The sequence below is a fragment of the Thamnophis elegans genome, chromosome 3 (genome assembly GCF_009769535.1).
Source record: "Thamnophis elegans isolate rThaEle1 chromosome 3, rThaEle1.pri, whole genome shotgun sequence".
Classification (NCBI taxonomy): Eukaryota; Metazoa; Chordata; class Lepidosauria; order Squamata; family Colubridae; genus Thamnophis; species Thamnophis elegans.
In genome coordinates, this window is record NC_045543.1 from 129,118,573 (window position 1) to 129,141,516 (window position 22,944).

At 35.0% G+C, this 22,944-nt stretch overlaps 1 protein-coding gene across 1 annotated transcript in view; it reads right to left on the reverse strand.

The window, feature by feature from the left end:
• The window catches only part of NIPBL (NIPBL cohesin loading factor), a 159,922-nt gene that overhangs the window by 30,444 nt on the left and 106,534 nt on the right, over positions 1 to 22,944 (reverse strand). The window contains 14 exon segments of the mRNA XM_032214687.1: positions 176 to 265; positions 3,846 to 3,989; positions 5,953 to 6,085; positions 12,934 to 13,016; positions 13,867 to 14,005; positions 15,801 to 15,901; positions 16,394 to 16,474; positions 17,305 to 17,456; positions 18,143 to 18,352; positions 18,355 to 18,373; positions 19,805 to 19,848; positions 19,851 to 19,890; positions 20,275 to 20,340; positions 20,342 to 20,405. Of these exon segments, the coding sequence (XP_032070578.1) occupies positions 176 to 265; positions 3,846 to 3,989; positions 5,953 to 6,085; positions 12,934 to 13,016; positions 13,867 to 14,005; positions 15,801 to 15,901; positions 16,394 to 16,474; positions 17,305 to 17,456; positions 18,143 to 18,352; positions 18,355 to 18,373; positions 19,805 to 19,848; positions 19,851 to 19,890; positions 20,275 to 20,340; positions 20,342 to 20,405 (1,366 nt within the window).

The following is a 22,944-nucleotide window of genomic DNA, read 5'->3' on the forward strand; positions in this document are numbered from 1 at the left end:
GTAGACACAATAAACCCAAAGCCCACCAAAGTGGCCTTAGTAAGGAGCAGTGTGAAAGGAAAATACCAGCCTCCATTTAAGTGAAACCCAACAGCAGAATACATGAGTCTAAAAACTCACTACCTAGTTTTATTGAGAAAAATATTTTAAATCAACTTTTATTCTAACAACCTACCAGTAATGATGCATCAGTTTCTGTATTTTCTTCCAAATAATCTAATAATGCCTTTTGCAACTGTTGGATTTCATCGTCGCCTCCTGAGACCTATAAAATATAGAAATATACATTTGACATTCTTCCCAACATCAGAATACATAAGACCAAGATGGCTGTGTGTTCTAAACATGCCTCAAGGTACTCAACGCTGATAAAATAAATGTTGCAGTCTTGAAATTTAGACAGTCATAACTTGCAATGCCTATCTAAATTTCAAGACTTCAACTTTTTTTTTTTTTACTTGTGTTGAGTAACTTGTGGCTGTAGAGGCATGTTTAGAAATTTAGAGAGGCATAATTTGCGATTTGGAGCATGGTAGCTCTTATGGTTAAGATGCTAGATTGGAGGTTAGCAATCCTGTGTTCAAGTGCTGCTGTGGGGCAGGTGAGCTTGTGTTTTAATCCAGCTCCCGCCAGGGACATGAAAGGAGCCCCTAACTGGGAATCCCCTGAGCAATGGTGATGTCACTGGCTATTCCTTTCAACCAGAAATAGTCTCAGTGCTTCTGACACGAGTGCAAACCTGCAACCTGCATTTCATCGCTTTTGAAACAATTTGCCAATATTGTTAGAAATGAATCTTCCCTCTCTTACCATTAGCTACACTCAAAGAAATACTAGTAAGGTTGATGAATCTTAAAGCTTGGAATGATAGTTCCAGAAAGGAGACAATTTTAAGGAATTGGCAGATATTGCAGCTAACCTGTTAACGGTTGTGTCACCAGTTCATAACAGAAGTAGATAATTTACACAATTGGACTACCTGAAGAAAGTTGCTTACTGAAGATAAGCATCATAGCTTATAAAAATCTTACCTACATAGGAAATTTCTGGTTCTATGGAATACAATACATTTATGATTTTAATCAATGATAGAAATGAGATATTGGAATGCAATACTAATTCATTTTTGTTCATTAAAAAAAGGGCTCAAAATCAGTCTTTCCGGTACTGCAGTCGCCCTAAAAAAATTAATTTCCAAATGAGAACAAACATCCATGAATTCAATCTATATGCCCATGATATTTAAAGAATCAGAGGAAAACTCCACGTATTTAACAAAGTTATATTGTGAGGGAATGAACAAAACTTATCAACCTGTTCACAGAAGTGAATTGGTAGAAAATAGGTAAGTTCTTTTCATATCCTGATTTTTCATGAAGGGGAAAAGAAGGTTGCAATGAACTAAGGAGATGGCAAAGCCAGACAGGGGACCTTGGGCCAGTCACTTTCTTTTAGTCCTAGGAAGGAGGCAATTCCAAATTATTTCTAAAATCTTGCCAAGAAAACTGCAGAAACTTGTCCAGACTGCCAGGAGTCAAGAATAACTTCAAAGGCACTAAAAAACACCCCCAATACTCAGAATTTTCCAGTTTCTAACTTGATGCATTAACAGCTACATTAAACTGGCTCGTCTCTCAATATTATTATTGTTAAATTAATTGAAATAAGGAACATCAAAAATTCTCTGCTAAGGGGGAGGGGCTGATGCCATGACGAGATGACGCGCGATCTCAAAGCTCTGAGATCGCACTCGACACTTTTATTTCTGAGGGGTTCCAATGGACCTAAATCATCCCGAAGAGATGGTGAACAGGAAGATTACATCTTGCTGATCTCGGGGATATCGCAAAATCTCCGAGAAAAGCAAGGCAAAGTCTTCTGCTGGCAATAAAAATTCCAGTCTATCAAGGCTGACAAAATCAGGGCAATATGGAGAAGTGTTAAGCTGGTAAGAAACTTTTATTGTTTTTAAAAAATGGACTGCCTATAAAATTTAAAAACTAACTTAAATCAAAGAATAGAAGAACTTAGCGGCGAATTTGATTTTTGTAATGGTTCTGGACAGTGGTTATCTTACTTTCTAAATGTTATTTACATGGATTGATTCTAAGTAAACCTTTTCAAATGGATGGATTACCCTAACATCTCTTCTGACTCTCTGTAAGCTATAAATTGGCTGCTTACATCTCAACACTTTTATTGCTTGGCTGCTCTGGCTTAAGATCTGATAAGATTGTACAGCTGTTCCTCTGTAGTTTGTTTTCGCTTGCGAGTGTGTTTCAATCTTGCTGAGCTTCTAAGAAAAAATATAACTGCGTATAAACATGGCGTCTCTTCAAGCGATACTTTTAGTTTTGAAAAGGGTCTTTGATACAGAGGAAAGAATTGAGAAAAAATTGGACCATTTGGTGCATTTAGCAACAAAATGTGATGAAAAAACTGAGTATGTTCATCAAATATAAAATAAGAAGATGGAAATTCAAAAAATTGAAATGGAAGACAAATATAAACAGTTTGAGCCTGTTGATATTCGTGGCAATTGGTTTATTTCTGAGGGAGGAAAGAGTGGAATATTCCAAGAGGAATTAAATGGAGAGAAAAATTATTTCGAAGGACAGGACATAGAAGGAGAAGAAGGCATCAAGGCATTGGTTTATTTCTGAGGGAGGAAAGAGTGGAATATTCCAAGAGGAATTAAATGGAGAGAAAAATTATTTCGAAGGACAGGACATAGAAGGAGAAGAAGGCATCAAAGAACTTATGGACTATGAAATACTATTTGCAAAATATTTGATAACACTGCTGAGAATTAAAGATAAGCTGACAAAGGAAACAGAAGGAGGGCGTCAACATTATATGGGAGATACTACAAACAAGAAGGTGCAAAGAGGACTCTGTACAGACTTGTTTAAAAAGATGTTTGGAGAATTGGATCCACAAATGGCAGTAGATAAAAGATTGCTTTGCTATTGGGAGAGATACAGGTTGATAGATGGAAGAGTATAATTCAAAATTAACTAAACTTAGTTAAATCCAGTGATAAAAGGTATAGTTAAATAAAAATTGATAATGATAGTAATGTATACAATATTGAGCTGTTATGATAAGTAATAATTGGATATGAGAAGGAAATATTAGAAATATTTTTGGACTATATATAAAGATTGTTAATAGCAATAATAATAAAAAACAAAATTAGACACATTTAAGTTTTAACTAATAGGAGGAAAATGTTATGATATAGGATATAGTTAAATAAAGAAAGGATAATGATAATAAATTATATACATGGAGGATTAGAAAATTTTGGTATTAAATATTATGGATGTTTAGCTAAAACAGGATATGAGGATTTAATGTTAATGGAGGTTTTATAAATAAGTAAATGAAATGTCAGCATGTGGTTATGTATTAAATCTTGGTATATTTTAGGATGAAGGACATTTAAATAACTATAGTCAAATAAAAGTGGAGGTATGATGATGGTAATATAATAAATATTTGAGTTAAGATACTTGAATTAATATGAATTATATTTGATGATGGTGGAAGAGATGCACAAAAGCCTTTTGTAACCAGCTGATACACTTTCTACAGTATGTAAAGAAGGAGGATTTGTATGTTTGTTTTGAAATTAAAAAGTTGTTTTTTTTAAATTCTCTGCTAAGAATAATTTGACAACATGGATGTGTTGGAATAATACAAGTACAAAATAATTTCTTCCAGCAACACATATATTCAGTATCATGCTACTTTTTATTATACTTTATTATACATCTTAATAAAATATTTTATTACAATAATTATTCAAACATTTTTCCTTAGAACCAAGAAAAGCATCAAACCTGTTTTAAAATTCGAGCTATAGATCCTTGATCCATTTTGCTAGTAACTGCATCTTTTCTCAATCGTGCCGCTACAGTTCCAAGATAGTCAAGTGATGCCACTCTCAAAGCCATCTCTGTTGATTTATTACTGAATTGATGAACCTAGCAAAAACAGAACACTTTTGTCACACCCATCTTATATCCCTCAATATGCTTTGTATATTGCCTGATTGTTTCCAAAAAATATGCTAAAAGGCAGTTTTACAAGATTATGCATCCATATCCAGGTTGTACATAAGGACAAGCACAGTTAAAAACCACAGTTAAAAGTAAACAACATATTCTTTTTTATTACCTGCACAAATGCTACTTGCTACTCTGGATGAATGTTTGTATTTTGATGCATCTTTTCAAAGAGTGTTATCTAACTGATTAAATGTTCATAACAAATTAATCAAAACTAAGAATCTAATTTCTTATAAAACCGAAATAATCTCTAAACATAAAAATTTAAAGATGATGCTTTCCAATTAAAATTGAATTGCATAACAGATTTATTTTTTAAATATGAGGTTATTTTATATTTCAAAGCATAGTTCTATAATACAGTTTAGCCATTCTACCAAGAAAGAGCTCAAAAACTTTTTTTTCAATGAGAAGTACTAATATTCTTACCACTGCTAAAATATAGGAAGCTAGTTCAGGATAGATAAATAAAATTTAATAAAAAATATCTTCAGTAACATTTAGTAAAAAGGGAAGTTGCAGGGAAAGTTCAACTTTCAAGATTTTCTAATATAAATTCTAATATAAATTATTTTCTAAAATTAGGCATTTGGTTGAGCATTTCTACATTGCTACCAAATATCAACAAATGACCAAGCTTACTCATTGCATTTTTTATAGTTTTTAGAAAATGAATTATTTAGTTTGGTGATCAACAATGGAATAATGTGCCAACAATAGAACTTCTTGTACCAATTTTCTCTGAATACAACATTGGAAGTAAATTTAATATTAACTTAAACTCCTATTGCTACATACTCTTTATTACAATATTCAAATTCTGCATCTATTTACATGCAGTCTTTGATCTTGTATTTCATTAATATTTTATCAGGCGTGTATTAAGTTGCATGTTAAAAAGTTTTTTAATTGAGTTAATTCTCGCACTATTCTTCCCCAATCAAGATAAATTTTGGCTTTTTTCTAACTAGAAATATTGGCTCTTATATATTTACAACTTGGTAAATAACTTTGTTTAATATTTTTTTGTTAAATAAATTCCTAAACATTGAACTTTTAATTTACCCATTGTTATAGTTCTATGAGTGTTCATCTGTGCATTCACAAAACTGACTTTCCTTACATTTGAGGAATGATTATAGATATTCTGGGATCTGGGGCTGCTAAGACAATTGTTCAGAATTAAGAAAAAAGTAGAAGATGTGCCTATAAAAATGCACACTGAGACTGTGCTTTTCACTAAAAACATCTGAAGTTCAGAATGATGTATTAAGTTGTGATGAAGGAAAAGTCTGTTCTGATCTAGACTTCCCAAGAACATGAAGGAACTCCTTGTCCCGACAAAAACCCATTTTATTAATTTACTGTGAATTCTGCTCATTCACATCCAGCAAAGTCTTTCAAGGGAGGATTTACAGTTACAGACCTTATTTGGCTTGGAAAGCTGACAGGCCGGTATCTGCAAAATTTGGCAAGGAGTCACGGAAAGTCACAAACCAATTAAGCGAACTAATTGTCTCCTGCAAACTCCACTCCCCTTTCGCTCCTCTTTTATTTCTTCTGGGAGTGCCATTCATCACCCACCTGGGCCTTACTCCCAAGTCAACCCCTGTTCTTTAGCTCTTCCTTTTGTCTGGCAACTCTGCGCATGCACACACTGGGAACAGGCTCCAGCTGTTCGTCTGCTTTACTGATGTCTGACTCTGAAGGAACTGATAACTGGCATATGGCTCTGGCCCCCTCTCTGCCTCCGACACAAAGTCCTCATCAGAGCCTTCCCCAGACTTCAGGACTGGCCCATATTCTTCCCCAACCTCCTCACTGGCCAGCCAAGTGTTCGTTAAAATTCAAACTTAAAAAAAAAAATCCATATACTTACCAGTAATCTTCCCAGTAAACTAAGTAGCAATTCTGCAGCTGGCCATTCTGGTTTATTGACAGTGGAAAGAAGATCTTGAACAAAGTTCTCGAAAAGTGGTCTATAATCTTCTTCACCTTGTTTGCTACCACATCTGATTAAAAAAAATGAAATGTGAATTATATTAAACACAAACTACATTATAAACTTTGGAATTGTTGAGGTAAATGAAATTGGAAATTTAAATAATTCAAATCATCAAAAAAGAAAAAGATTTAATACATCAATTAAATGAGTCAAGTAATAATCCTCTGCCATTTGGTAGTGATATAGAACATGGCAAGATTATTTATATATTTAAAATATTTCTATTCTGCTATTTTTTTAATTTTTGAGGTAACATATAATAAAAAGGCACTCATTTTTAAAAAGTAAAATACCTGCATATTCAATGCCAATATATAAAACTAACCAGTAGAATAGTACAATAGCAATCATTTTAAAGCTTAAATAAAAATAACTGGTTAAAAAAAAGGAAGCAGAAAACAGCAATTACTTCTGAAAGAGTATTAGGAAAAAAGATGGGTCTCTTAAAACAAGTTTCACAGTTTAAGTGCAGTAAAAAGTACCCTCAGCTCAGTTTTAATGTCATGTATGGTTGAAGTGTAACAGAGGGCTTCTAAAGATCTCTGTAAGACAGGAATTTGGGCTGCCCTTCCAATATCACTGTCCTACTTCAGGGCTTTAAAAAACACCAGCAACATTATTTGATTTTATCCAATTTCTGAGCTGAACAAACATTTGTGACTAGGCTAAATCTAACATAAGTCAATTTCTTTTCATAAGAAATGTGTTATTTGTCTATAACTACAATTCTTCAAGTGATCATCTGTAAACATATATATAACTTATGAGTCAGAGCTAAGCATTTGCCTCCAAAAGTTGTGAATTCTCCAAAACTGGAAGTTTTTAAGAAGAGATTGGACAACATTCGTATGAAATGGTTTAGGGTTTTCTGCCTGAGCAGGGGGATGGACTAGAACAGTGTTTTTCAACCACTGTGCCGCGGCACACTAGTGTGCCGTGAGATAGTGTAAGGTGTGCCGTGGGAAAAACACCTTATATATAGTCAATATAGGCACAGAGTTAAATTTTTTTAACATTTTCTAATGGTGGTGTGCCTCGTGATTTTTTTCATGAAAAAAGTGTGTCTTTGCACAAAAAAGGTTGAAAAACACTGGACTAGAACACCTCCATGGTCCCTCCCAACTCTGTTATTCTATTCTGTTCTGTTCTGTTCATTTCTTACAACATTCTACAGCAGTTTTCAAGCTGGGAAAATTCAATATTTGCAAGTTCCAGTTATGGCAGTTATGGCTACTCTAATTGAGGAATTCTGTGAACTGAAGTACATACATTTGGAAGTCACCAAGATTGAGAAACACCATTCCAGTGCTTACAGAATTGTTTGGGGACAATACTATGTCACAAAAATTCTTCACTTCCTAATTCTAACACAGAAAATCCGAAGGAACAATGGGGTCATCTGAGACCACAAGGAATGGGAAGTGAATTTTCTGATTTCCCAAATGACCACTTGACAATTCAGTAACCAATTCTCCACCATCATGATCTCTGTGATCCACACCTATGAGTAACAAAACAGATTCATGTCTAGAAGACTATGTTGTCATTATGAAGTGATTGAAGACAAATGCCAAAGTGGAATAGAGGCCCAGTCTGTAGCTATTGAAAAAAGTGGAAGACTAAGCCTAAGTGGCCACTTTATTTAACTTCACTATAGGAATGGTGCCACGTGGTACACGTAAAAAGCAAGAGCATAATAACCATCTAAGGTATGGAGTGATCATTTCCAATGGTGAGGAAAGAGACTATACTATACGATACATTGATTCAGAAGGAAAGAAATATCAGGGCAAAAGACTATTTTTCTCTAAATATAATATAGAATAGAAGCTTTCTTCATTAGTCGAACAATTCTCCTAGTTGGACAAACTGATGTCACAGTTACTAGAAAGATTACATTTCATGAGAGGAGAATATTGGCAATAGCAACGGAGAGATATTATGAAGAAGCAGTGATGAGGTATTGTAAAATATATGGGAGTACAGGAAAAGAAAAGAAAAATATGCTAAACTCTTCATGAAATACTTTACCAAAGGATTAGAAAAAAGAAACAAGGTAAGCTACAAGGTAGCTCCTAACAGACAATACAACCAAATTTGCTCTTTCAATACAAGTAAAAGACAAAAAACAATGGATGTGAAATTTCATGGGATGGAATTACTGTTTCCACATATCAGAATAGAAGAGAAAGATTCTCTCCTGTATCTCAAGAACTGGATGAAAATGTTGCCCCAATGCCACAAGAGGAGTTTGAGAAGGCAGTGAGATTTGTAGAAACAAGACAAAGCAAATGGTGAACCATGGCTACCAATACCACCATGGTGTGATGACATTATGGCAGGTTAATCTATTTTTATTTTTGTCAGGATTCTGATCAGCAGGAAACTGATGATGTTTAGACAAACATGTCTAAAACAGGGCCATTCCAAGAAAAAATGGATTACCAAGAGTCTAGAGATCTCCTTAACCGCCTATTGCAAAATATTACACATTACTTGTCTCAATTTGTAAACAGGTTAACCATATGGCATCTGATAATGGTCATCATCAATATAGCTTTCATTTGTAAGTCACTATTCTAGTAAAGCTGTAATTCTTGATGAACATGTTATTGTTTTCAAGCATATGAATTGCCAAGATGAAGATGGCATGTCAGATACATCAATGCTGTAAGATGCAAAAAGTGGGGCAGGCTTTGTGTCATCTTGTACATATTTACCAAGGAACTGTCTAACATGGAAAGCTGACCATAGGGACAAACCTTAAAAAGCTGCCAATGTAATGTAAACTACAAGGAGCTCAAGCTCACTGAAGTGTTGCAATGCTTTATGCCTTGATCAAGCACCTCAGATGCAGGCTGTTCAGAGGTGAGCATCTCACCTGGACATGGATGTATCAGTGGTGAGAACAAGCAGAGAGAACATTTCCAGAGAGATTTTCTGAAATCAGCCACTAGTAGAATTCTTTGACTCAAGGCTGAACTGAGAGGAGTAGATGTGTTATGTCCATACCTGGAAAAGTGAAATAGAGGTACTAATCCTATAGAAGATACATCCAAAAACGGACAGAATAAGTGAAGTTGTAGCCTTTAAATAGCAGTTGGAAAACCACACAGGTTGATTCTTATTAGGGAAGAAATTGAAAATGCCTCAAGCATATGGAATCACATAAGCAATAGAGCTTAAACTCCTCTGTGTGTATCGACTGTCCTTACGAATCAGAAAATCTGAAAAGGAATAAAGGAATATTTCTTGTAATAGATCTAGAAGCTAAGGTGCTCTATGGACTGAATAGAACAGCTTGAGCTTTGTGATGAGATACCATGAGATTATACAACTAGAAGTCAGTTATTTAAAAGGCAAATTGTACCTTATTGGTGGAGGAACACTATATACACTATTCATATAGAAAAAATAAGGCAAAGTATCAAAATCCTTAAATTTAGCATCAAGTGAAAATGAAAATTAGATGTCAAATAGACCAAAGAGGCTTTAGAAACAAAATAATTAGGTTCAGAACACAAGCTCCATTGGGAAATTAATACGGACAGCAGGTCCTAGAGTTTAGAGGCAAAGGCAAAAATCTTTGCAATCTTCAAGTCATAAAAAAAAAAACAAATGAAAAATGATGAAGATGTTAACAACTCATATGTGAACATCTTCAAAGAGACAAAAAATCTTGGATGTGAGAGTATTTCAAAAAGCTGTATGTCATGCAATCAGGCCAAAGCATATTTAATGAATGAAATTCCCGATTACGGAAAAAGTCAATGTGTGTAATAATTGTTTGAGTCGTTCTAGACAGTAGAGCTCCATGGACTAAGTTTATGAAAGGTTGAACATCAAGCAGATCAATGATACATCCTCGAAAATCACGTGGGACCTATTGGGAGACAGTAAGGATCAAGTCACAGGTTCATTTTTGAACATGGAAGGTCATTGGTTGATTTTGGGCCATTCACATTCTCTCAGGCCAGCCTACTTCACTGGATTGTTGTTGTTGGGAAAATGTACAGCAAATGAATTAAAGAATGTAATCAGCTCCACTCTTGGTGATCTTGAGATGGACAAAGGGGAAGGTCTTAGTTTTCATTACTCCTATGGTAAAGAGGGCAATTCAGATGAATAGATCTTAAAATATGTCCTGAATTTCCCCTCCAAGATTCAATATCCATGGGTGAAGAGGAGCTGTTGTGAACTAAATAATAGGAGGTTGAAACTGACATTAAATTAAAATAGTAGTAACAACTCTTTACTAAATCGCTATACTGGCAAAAAGAAAAAATCATAAGTTCCAAAATCCATTCAATAAAATTAGTTCACAACAATCAATAAAACCAATGTTTAAAACTAAAATAAACAAAAGAACATAATATTCTATTGCAAAGTGTGCATGTATCTATGATAAAATAAAATACTGCCCAAACTACCAATCATAATGAGAGTAGGATAATATAACAAGGTCCTACTTTCAATCTTATTGTCCTGTTCCCAATTTTCCCATGGTTCAACCTAAACAAGGCTGAGATGCTTTGGGTGTTTGGACCTTCTGGTGCCAGGGATCTTACTCAGTGTATGTGACACCACAGATTTGTGAGTTGCACAGGTTATTGGTTTGCTTCCAGCAGGGGTGGTACTTACTTATCTTCCCTACCGGTTCGCAAATGTGAGTGCATGCGCCACCTCCGTGCATGCACTAAGCCTTCCATGCATGAGCTTTTGGTGAAAAAGGGGCCTAAATGGGATACCATAGAACTGGGTGGGGTGGGCGGGGGCAAATGTGATTTCCACTACCGGTTCAGGCGAACTGGTCCGAATCGGTAGAATACCATCTCTGGCTTCTCTTATCTATTTCAAGGTGATGTTTTTCACATTTACAGCCCTTCGTGAGTTAGGACTGAATTATTTAATGGATAACCTTTCCCCAGTTGTTTCTACCTATCCTACCCAGTCTGGCAAGATAGGCATGCCCCAGGTCTCATCCAGCTAAGAAATGTTAAATAGATGGGCCTTTTCTGTCATAGTACTTGTCTTCTGGAAAGTTCCTTCCTTCAGAAGAGCTAGGTCCTAATTTTGTAACAAAGGTTTTGTAACAAAAGTTACAAATGGTGATCACATAAACCCAGGTCAGTGCAACAGTCATAAATACATGCCAGTTGCTAAGTGCCACGATTCTGATATGTGAGCACAGTGATGCTACAACTGTCACAAGTGTGAAAACAGTTATAAGTCATTTTTTTCAGTGCTGTTGTAACTTCAAACAATCACTAAACAAATGATTGTAAGTCCAGTGCTACCTGTAACAAATAAGCAGAATTGTAGGGATAAATAAAGGACAGATACAAGGGAAATGTGGAGAGGCCTAAACATAGACATCAGTATATGAACTGGCAGCCAGTGAAGAGTCCCATGGGGATAGAACAGAAGGTCCAGAACAATTGAATGGTAGTAGAATCAAGGAATATAGAGAATTGCCATTTATGGCAATTAGTCATTTATGAAAATGTTGAGGAATATTGGGCCTAAGACAGTATCCCACTGAGTGCTTCCTTCCATGTAGATATAATTCAATTTATGACTACACCTTAAGTGTGGTTGGTCAGCCTGTTAAGAATCCATTTTGTGTTGATGCTGTCTATCCTATATTTTTCTATCTTGCCAACAAGTAGTAAAAAATGAAGAATTTCAATTAAAAAAAGAAATTTTATTCATCAAGAATATATTAATACTATGGCACTTAAAAAAAAATCTGATCAGTAGAACCCAAAATCTAGTCATATGGTACAACTGTAGGTATGGTAAGAAAGTTAGGTGAGAAAGTTCCAAATGGTCCTGAAGTGATGTATAACAAATATATGGTGCATATGTAGGAAAAAACAACAGTTTCATTATTCACACTGCCAAAGGAACTTTTCTGGATACACTCAATCTGTTGCAGAAAGATTCTTATACCAAAAATGAGAAAAGAAAAAACTCAGTGGTGTCCATTTCACTTGATTAATTTATTGAATCATACTTACTTATAAATGACCGTTATCTCTCAATGAATACTATACAGGTAGACCTCAACGTACAACTACAATTGAGTTCAACTGCTGAAGGCAGTTGTTAAATGAGTTTCACCTCATTTTATTACCTTTTTGCCCTAGTTGTTAAGCAAATCACTGCAGTTGTTAAATGAATCTTAGAGTTGTTAAATGAACCTGGCTTTTCCCATTGACTTTGCTTGTTCAAAGCCGGATGGGAAGGTTGCAAAAGATGATCACATGACCCCAGAAAATGCAATTGTCATAAATACATGTCAGCTGCCAAGTGCCAGAATTTTGATCCCATCACTATGGGATCAAACCTTGAATTGTCACTAAACAAATGGTTGTAAGTTGAGGACTACCTGTATGTATGTTTTATAACTTAGAATTTTAATAGTGGGAAAATACAGGAATAATATTTAGGCTACAGAATCATACAGCCAATCAATTTCTGAATATTTTTACATGCTAACAGTGATCACTGTTTAAATAGTGTTGAAAAAGTATTCTGATAAATGATCAAAACCTACAACAATATTTCCAATTTTAGAGTAAGAAGAAAAATAATTACAAGTTAGAATGTTATTTCTAAGTATTTAATTTAAATGCTCTCCAGCTTTAATATTTTCTCTGAAGATATCATCTTAATTTTCTACACTACTTTTAGCAACATATGCAATGAGCCTTGCGATTAGAATTAAGATCTATCTCTATTTTGTTTCTCATTTCCACATAGTCTTAAAGAATATAAAAAAACTCCATGGGGATAAATTAAAATTATTCAATAAAAATAAGTCCTACAATATACAATGTGAGATCTACTCACTTCTTGAGAAAAATAGAAAGGAAGTTTTGTGCTGTCCTCATAGCTGTTTCATATGAATTTGTAATGAGGACATCCTGATCAATCTAAAACAAAACAGAACAGAGTTACAAAACGTGTATTGAAATTTATGCAATAGCAGATACAATATATATGGTTCTCACAATAGATGGCGAGGAACAAAATGGCAATAATTCAATGTGCTAGCTCTAGGCTTTACCTATAAAGCCCTTTTAGGCAAAATACATCAGAACTAAATTTGCCAGGTCATGGGGAAGAGGATCTGATTGTAATCCCCCCCACCCACTCTGTGAACAGCAAATAGGACTAGACCAGATGACAGCCATTCCTCAAAATAGCCTCCAATCTTTAGAGCAATTTATTCCAGAGGTATAGGCAATTGTATCCTGCTAGCATTTCATAAACAAAATCTGTAATTTACATTGTCTGGGAATCTTCAGCCCTTTTAAATTTGATTGAGAGGCTCTGTCAAGGATTTTTGTGTTTATAATTATTTATATTGTTGTTATACAGTGTTATAATTTTGTTCTTTGTTATTATTCATGTCCCAGAATTGTACAGAACTTGGGCAAGTTATAAATATGAAGAAAGGACAGACATACAGAATTTCTAGAGGACATATGGCCTAGTGTCAGTTAACAATAGATAGCTAAACTGAGATAACTGAGTTGAAGGTTGGAAAAGATAAGTTTCACTTCACTACAGTTATATTTCCTTTAATCAATCAGTTCTGTTTCCCATATCCTTCTTTCTCTACTTTCTCTAGTTTGTTTCCTTCTGTTGAAAGTGTCTTCACTGTCTTCTTTCTCAACTTTCTTCTTTGTTATGTGTTCCTATGGTTATCATATTTTCATTATGCACATCAATAGCTAATGTAATCATAGGAACAGTTACATGTTTCCAAAACTGACTCACCTTTTTATTTGATTCCTCTTCAGAATTAGAATCTTTTTCACCTGATGGTAGATGCACAACACACTGAATTAATTGTAGGACTAATGCAGTCACCATCTGAATATACATAGGTTCCCCATCTGTATCACTGCTGTTCAATCTGTGGAACAAATATAAAACTCTTTATTGTTTATCAAAAGTAAAATCAACAACAAACATTTGAATCCATGACAAATTTTCAGATAGTGACTGCGTTCAGACAGAATCAACCCTGGGGAAAAGATTGCATCCCATTACTATGAGTAAACTTCAGATCTGATTTGTAAATAGAAAGCTAATGTATCCAACAATCCAAGAAGAGTAAAATATTCACAAACTAGAATATGACTGGAACAAATATTAATTTATGAAAAAATTAATGTTTTCATTCACAATGAAATTCAAGCATTCTTCACATTAAAAATATTTTCCTCAACTCTTTCTTATATTTCTGAAAAATACCATATTTTTGAAGTATGACGCACCTCCCCCCCCAAAAAAAAGAGGGTGAAAATCGGGTGCATCTTATACACTGAATACAGCAGTTTTGGAAACCCCACCCCACCCCACGCATCCCATTTTTCGCAAAATTTGGGAGGCCTGCAAAGTGCTACTGGGGAGGGCAAAAACAAGAGAAAAATGTGCCCTTTTTTTGCAAAAACGAGCCTGGTTTTTTGCAAAAAAACGAGGTGTGCAGGGGGGTTGGAAGGCCAGTAGAGTGCTCCTGGGGGCTGGGGAGGGCAAAAATGAGTGAAAACAGGCCCGTGTTTTTGCCCTCCTATGCCCCCAGGAGCAGTCTGCAGGCCTTCCAAACTCTCTGTAAGCCCCATTTTTTGCTTGTTTTTGCCATCCCCAGCCCCCATGAGCTCTCTAGAGGCCTCCCAAACCCTCTGCACGCCCCATTTTCACAAAAAAATGGCCCATTTTTCACCTCCCAAACCCCCCACGCATTGCATTTTTGCCCTCCCCGCCCCCCAGGAGTACTTTTCAGACCTTCCAAACTCTCTGCATGCCCCGTTTTTCACAAAAATATGGTACATTTGAAAAATATGGTACATTTGTAGAAAAGCTAGGTTTCATACATGGCTCTCCTCCTTTTCATTTTTTCAATGTACGTATGTAGATTTAACTAAGACATAGACCTATTAACTAGCTAATAGGAAAAGTGGAACCAGTCTGGGCAGTTGTACGGTAACATTGTATTTACTACATTCAGTGGTGGGTTCCTCCAGGTACGGTACAGTACAGCCGTACCGGTAGTAGCCGGGAGCAACTGAGAGTGTACTGGCACTGTGGTTTGTTTGGTCCATCCTCCCACCCACGTTCTATACCTGTTTTTAAAGCAACCAGCCAATTGTGCATGCGTGTACAACGCCTGAGCCAACAAGCAGCTGTGTATTGCAGGGGCAGTGCATGCGCAGCACATATGCACGAACAGGATACACGGCCCCGTGAGCAGTGTACCGGTACGTATGGTAAGAGCAACCCACCACTGACTACATTGCACTAATAGAATCGGTCATTCTTAACTGAATTTCCATTTAGCTGGCAAAGCAAATCACTTGGGATTTTATTGACTAATTCATGTAAAGTACAAGTAGAACTTATTTTGTTTCTTTAAAAAAATCTCTTAATATGTCCCAATTCTGTGACAATCAAAGTATGGTTCTTTACCCCAACATATCTGATTTTTCTTCTATAACCGCCATGCTCTAGTTATTGCACCACTATAATTCAATAATCCTTATGCTGTCCATTCATCAAAAATTAATACTGACCCAATGCAGTTAAACATATATTAATTTCCATATTCCAGTAAAAGAGGTAAGCACACTTTAAACCCTCAAAAATTCTAATATATATGTATATAAAAGATACATATTGCATCAAATAGGTGTTTTGTTGTTATATATTACCTGAAATTTCTCAAACTCCTTTTGCTGGTTGGTAACCTTGCAAGTGAAGTAAAAATTTCTTCTAATATTAATTGCCTATGTTTTTCGTATCTTGAGAAAACCTGTTTAAAATCAATGTTTTTTTTAAAAAATATTGTTCTTTATAAAGAAAAAGCATACAATGGAAAATGTCATTACAGTTTTTTTCTGTTTTTCGCCCAATAAACTACCAATCCTATTTTGCATGGTCTTAACTAGCTCCATCCCTGTAGAACTAACTTACTATTGCCAATTACCCTATAGATGATTTAGATATTGTATAATTATGTTTTAAAGTAATTCAGATTGAAATCTACATTACATGCAGCAATGACTAGAATTCTTTGTTGAATGGAAAATATATGCGAATGACAGAGTACATTCTGGCACTTGCACTCTCCATTTTTAAAAATTACAATTGCTTTTAGGACTTACAGTTTAGGTTTTAAATGGTAAAGCTTTGGTAAAGAAATAATTTAAGTAACTCATGAAATTCCTTATTGTTTTACATACATAAATACAGAAAATACAAAATCATTTTTAAAATGAAATACTGGTTTAAATAGTATGCTTACAGCAGTGACTAGTTTGATGGCACACAACTGAAGTTCACTGACATTTTCTACAAAGAAAGGTGTTATTCCCGTTGAAGAAATCTATAAAGAAAAAAAGGAAAAATACATTCATTATGGCTGACGAATTGATAAAAAACGTTTTAAGTTAAATACAATCATTGTTTATATTTTAAATTTGTATATTTTTAAATGAAGTAGTTTACAGTTACAATTAAACAAACATAATGCTAAGTTTAAAGAAATGTTCAGTGTCAAATTGGAAGGGAAAAAACAAATTATATTTGTTTGTACAGTAGTTCTGTGCTTCCATATTAGCCTAGTGAAATACAATTACAAGGAACTATGTTCAAACCCTGTATAATCATTTTATAAGAGGAACATTTAGAAAGTTAACAGGAGGCAACTGGAAATATCTAGAGAGTTGGCAATGGTTAGAAAACCAAATTTTTTACCAGATTGTTGACCAGATAGAAAGTCAGATAGAAGTTAAAGGTAAAGTAAAGGTTCCCCTCGCACATATGTGCTAGTCGTTCCCGACTTTAGGGGATGGAGCTCATCTTGTTTCAAAGCCAAAGAGCCAGTGCTGTCCGAAGACTTCTCCATGGTCATGTGGCCGATATGACTAAATGTTGAAGGCGCACAGAATGCTGTTATATATGTTAGATAGAATATATAGAAGTTACTAGAAGTTAGTAATCTTCAAAATTATATTTGTCTATTCTTATTATATTCAGAACTGATTTTCCACACTACTATATTGAATTACTCTAGCAGACTAACAGTTTAAAGCTTTATTGTTAAGCAGTGAGGAACGATCTATTCTAGTTATTAAAATACCTACTGAAGGGTAAAGTTGTAGGGAAAGTGCGGCGGGGGTGGGGGGGAATCAGAATGACATGAATCCAACTTACTTGAAGAATTGTAGTGTCAGTTAGAAGCTGTATCTCTAGTAATTCAGCCAAACTACTAACAATGTCACAAATTTTGTTATACAGCATCACTATTACCCTCTGTTTATGAGTGGAACACTTGGCACGCTTTGCTTTTGAGCTTAACACACCACCTAAAAAAAAACAAATCAAATTGCATTTTAGAAATATTACAAATCAGAGGAGAGACAAAAAATTTTTATTAAGGTTTATATTTTTTCCTTTCACCAATCATAATTCATCACATATTTTTAGGAAAAGGAATCAAAAGTCTTCATGAAAAAAAGAGAGAATGAAATAAAATTAACTAAAATAATGTCACTAAACTAATGATTTAAAACGGAATGACTACTATTATAGATGACAGAAAGGCAATCTGTAAAACAGGCATGTATGAATTAAGATTTAGTAATCTTAACTTTGCTAATAGTTTTTCACTGGTACAGAACAAGTGAAAGCTTAAATAAGATAAAAATTAAAGCTCTAACTTGAGGAAACTAGTATATAAATTGGTACAGCAACTCAAGAGGATAGGGATTTAGCTAAATTTTATTAAAGAAAATTAAATATGATGCCGTATAGCAAAGAAGAAGCTATAGAACATTTGATGAATGGAAAAAGCTATAGCAAATTCCCAGAAATTGGGCCTTTAAAAATGAAAATAAGATCATAATAAAGTTTGGCTCAAGGCAAATGTTGAAGTAGCCACTCTAATTCCATGCTTCTTTGTTAAAATGGGCAGATAGTAACATCTCTACCTCCAATTTAAATGCCAATAGCTTTCAGGATAATCAATATATTTATTTATTCTTATACTAACCACCATGTGGATCCAATCGATAAACAGGATCATATTGAGGATAAATTGTGTTCTGCAAGTGAAACTTAGTGTACTGAATAACTCTTTCTATTACATCTTCAATATATACAGCTTTGGGCATGTGGGGTGATGTCATAATGTTGATAGCTGTAAGACAGGCATCGGCAGATTTTGTGACTCTCTCCATGATCAAGTCTCTCCACAATCTTCTTCATCTTCAGTATCATTATTCTGTCAAAAATAAGATTATTAGCCTTAAATCTCTTTCAGCAATAATATGGAAAAATCTCAATAAAGTTTAAAAAATCACTTCATAAACTTTAATGAAATATTCATGTTTTCAATTTAAAAATCCTCAAATATATTTTCCAGCTTATTACTAGCTGTGCTGTCCCATTAGTTATATCTAAAGTAACATTAGTATTGTCAGGCTCAAACATTAAATTGCAGTTCCTATACACAAGAATCTAGTCAACTAAAGTTCAACACTAAATTGGTGCCAGATAAGAGTCAAAGGAATTTCAAGAGAGGTTGGAGTTAGACCATTTGTGGGAACGTTAAGTTCCTTAACATTCTGAGGGAATCCTCTTGGCTGATGATTCTCTCAGTTCTGTCTGCTCTTCTCCTACAATTTTTGATTTCTATATAATGGCTAAATTCATTTATTCCCAGGTGTCTAACTAGATAATCATTTAGCAACTGCCCCATTCAGTGACTTTATGCTGAACAACCAAGTTGTCGATCCCAATTACGATCACTAAATGAGGACAGCCTGTATGCTTCATTATCACATTGACAATTTAAAATTATTTTGGCTGTTGTTTCACATTCTAGTTCAAACCACAGTTGTAAAAATATGCACATCTTTCAATTGGACACCTCCTTGTAGTTTTAATCTGTGAACTTGGAAAAAGCTCTTCACCGGAAACTAGAAGAGGATTGTCCTGCAATCCGGGATCTCATTATCCACACCAAATATTTCAGTCACATCTGTATAATCTTCTGGATAACCACAGACGGAATTTGCTACTAAAGGTAGTCCTTGACTTACAACCCTTGTTAGCAATCATTCTAAGTTACAAGGTATTGAAAAAAAAGTTACTTTTACACTTCAGTGTAAAAATCAGAGATCTTACACTTATGGCCACACTCGCATGATCAAAATTTGGGCACTTGCAATGTATCTATGAGAATTGCAGCATCCCAAGAATACAGTAATTGCCAAATCCATGGAACTGGATTTGGAAAAAAAATATAAAATATTTTATAATATAACAATGATCATAAATGATTTTATGACATATTATAAACATTTATTATGGTCAACTCCTAATGATCACAGTTCAACAACAGTTAGTTTCAAAATAGATAGATCTTTGATACCTCCCTGAATTTTTAAGGATTTTTTCAGTGAAAGCATTATATTAGAAACTTTGCTGTTGTTGAAGGCACTGACAGATCAGGTAAACTACATCCCAAGGAATCGTGGGTTGTCTTGTTTGCTGTTAAAAACTGAATTCTCAAGTACTTTTGGAAAGCATTTATTACTAAATGCTGAATTTAATACTTGATGGACTTAAAACCTATGTCAAAATAATTACACATTCCAATAAAAGCACCTGTGATATTAATATGCTATCATCAACCTATTTAACAGCTTACATGATTAAGCAGAGTTGAAAGCTTTGCGCCGTCTTGAATATTTTCTCTAAGATGTTCAGGACTTTCACTGTTTTTTCAGTTGAAAGCTAAAAAATCCAAAATAATAAATAAATACATGAACAGAAATTAATACTTTTCTGTTTGACATTTAGATTCATTAGACAAACCAAGATTATGCATCATGCAACATTGAAAGCAAATAGCTTAATTCAATTTTGCTCAGAATTAAACTTTTAAAAACAGCTTGCCAAGGACCTCACAAGAGTTCACTCTGGATTCTTTGAGAAGCACAACATACACACACACACACACACACACACATACATATTGGTAATATAAGGATAAAAACAGATGTGTATTTCTCAGTCTCTCCCATGTGGCCTCAATATCAAAATGTATTTCAAACCAAAGATTTTTACAAGAGTCTCTTATAACATCTGCTATGTCTTCATTTTTAAGGAAGCAGTAACTTACCTATCCATAATGCCCATGGCCTTAATTTTAGCTGATTCACTGCCCAATTCACTTAGTTGATTGCTTCCCCAGTAATAACTCCTGAGGCATTTCATCATCGTCACCTAAAAATAAACAAAAGAATACACTCACTTTCCTTTTGATGTACTTAAATAATGCATCATTACAAAAATATATAAATTAAATGTTAAATGATTTCTCTGTCTTCTGTTTTTGCGTATAGAGCCACCAGAACCATGTAGCAGTGTCAAATGACTGGAGAATGGCATCAGCAAAATATATTGGTAATGGCAGCATGAGATCTGTGAGAGCAGGTAAGTAATGAGGATGGTAGATAGTTCCCTGTCCATCCAATGCTAGGTTAAGTAGCTAAGCAGTGATAGGCTGAGGCTGAGGAAGGATTATGTCCAGACAAAGTATGGGAAAACATCTCTTCCCACTTCTCCCTACCAACCATTCACCAACCATTCACAATGGACACGTCCAGAGGCTAAGCCATATCAGGAAGACCAGCGTGTGACAGAATCTTGACACAGAAGGTAACAATATTAATGGAAATATAGTAATAAAGAATCCAAGGAAGAAATTTGTTTAAATAGGATAGAGTTAAACCAAAAAGAAAGATATAAAGCAACTTGAAAGTTATGAATATCAGAATAAGAACAAAAATAAAAACTAGAGTGTAATAGAATAAATATAAATTTATATATTTGTTTCCATATATATATGAGGGAAACTTTGCTCTCTAAGTTTGCTCCTTTTCTTGCAGACGTTTCATTATTACCCAAACTAGGTAACATCATCAGTTCTGTTTACTTAGTTTTGAGTAATGAAACATCTGGAAGAAAACAAACCAAGTTCAGAGAGCACCAAGGACCCTCATTTCAACCCTGACCTACAAATATTCTCCTTTATTGATATGTATATTAAAGTTTTAAAAGAGAAGATATCAGAGTACAAATAGTCCCTGAGTAACGACAGTAGTGGAGCCTGCTCATTATGATCATAATTAGTGACAGTTATAAAACAGGTCAATGATATGACTGATCCAATTTTATGCCCCGTATTGTAGTGGTCATTGAGCTAATAACTGCAGTCATTGGGTGAATCTACAGTTGTTAAAAACATCCAGAAAAAAAAATCTAGAAAACATCTGCTTCATTGACAATGCTAAAGCCTTGATTGTGTGGATCACAACAAATTGTGGCAAGTTTCTTAAATGATGGGAGTACCAGACCATCTTATTTGTCTCTTGAGAAACCTATATGTGGGTCAAGAAGCAACAGTGAGAATTGGACCTGGAACCATTGATTGGTTTCAAAATTGAGAAAGGAGTTCCGCAAGGCTGTATACTGTTGCCCTGCTTATTTAACTTATATGCAGAGCACATTATGAGAAAGGCGGGGCTAGATGAATCACAAATTGGAATTAAGATTACTGGAAAATGTCAACAATCTTAGATATGCAGATGATACCACTCTAATGGCAGAAAGTGAAGAGAAACTAAAGAGCCTCTTGATGTGGGTGAAGGAGGAGAGTGCAAAAGTTGGCACGGCATCTAGCCCTCTCAATGGCTGGCAAATAGATGGGGAAGAAATGGAGGGAGTGACAGATTTTATTTTCCTGGGCTCCAAGATAACTGCAATGGGGACTACAGCCAAGAAATTAAAAGACGCTTGCTCCTGGGGAGGAAAGCTATGGCAAATCTAGACAGCATACTAAAAAATAGAGACATCACCCTGACAACAAAGACGTATAGACAAGGCTATGGTTTTCCCAGTTGCAACGTATGGTTGTGAAAGTTGGACCATAAGGAAGGCAGAAGCGCCAAAGAATTGAGGTCTTTGAACTACGGTGGATGGAAAAAGACTCCTGCGAGTCCCTTGGACTGCAAAGTCGATCAAACAGGTCAGTCCTAGAGGAAATCAACCCTGACTGCTCTTTAGAAGACCAAATGCTGAAGATGAAACTCAAATACTTGGCCACCTAATGAGAAGGAAGGACTCACTGGAGAAGAGCCTAATACTAGGAAAGATTGAGGGCAAAAGAAGAAGGGGAGGACAGAGAACGAGGTGGCTGGATGGAGTCACCGAAGCAGTAGGCATGCGCTTAAATGGACTCCAGGGGATGGTAGAGGACAGAAGGCCTGGAAGAACATTGTCCATGGGGTTGCAATCTGTCGGACACGACTTCACGACTAACAATAACAACAACAACAGGTTAAGTAAACCAATGGTTGTCTATGGGCATGGTTTTGCCTAAAAGTGGAACTACTGTATTTTTCGGAGTATAAGACACACCTTTTCCCTCAAAAAAGAGTCTGAAAATCTGGGTGCATCTTATACTTCGAAAATACAATATATGCCGGTTTTCAAGCAATTTGACCATAATTTGCACTCAGAAGATCGTAGGGCGCTGCAAATTATCATAAATAGACTGGTTGGTGGGTGCCAAAGTACAATCATGTGACCATGGAGTGTGATTATTGGAACGTCTACTTGTCAAGGACTAGCTGTACTGCTTATTATAGAGAAATATGTATTTCTGATAAATTATTATTAAATTATTATTAATGAAACACTTCAAAAAGTTAAATTGACGTGTCAAGCAATATGTGAGTTCACATATCACATGAATTGCTAATTACAAAGGGATTATAATTTCCC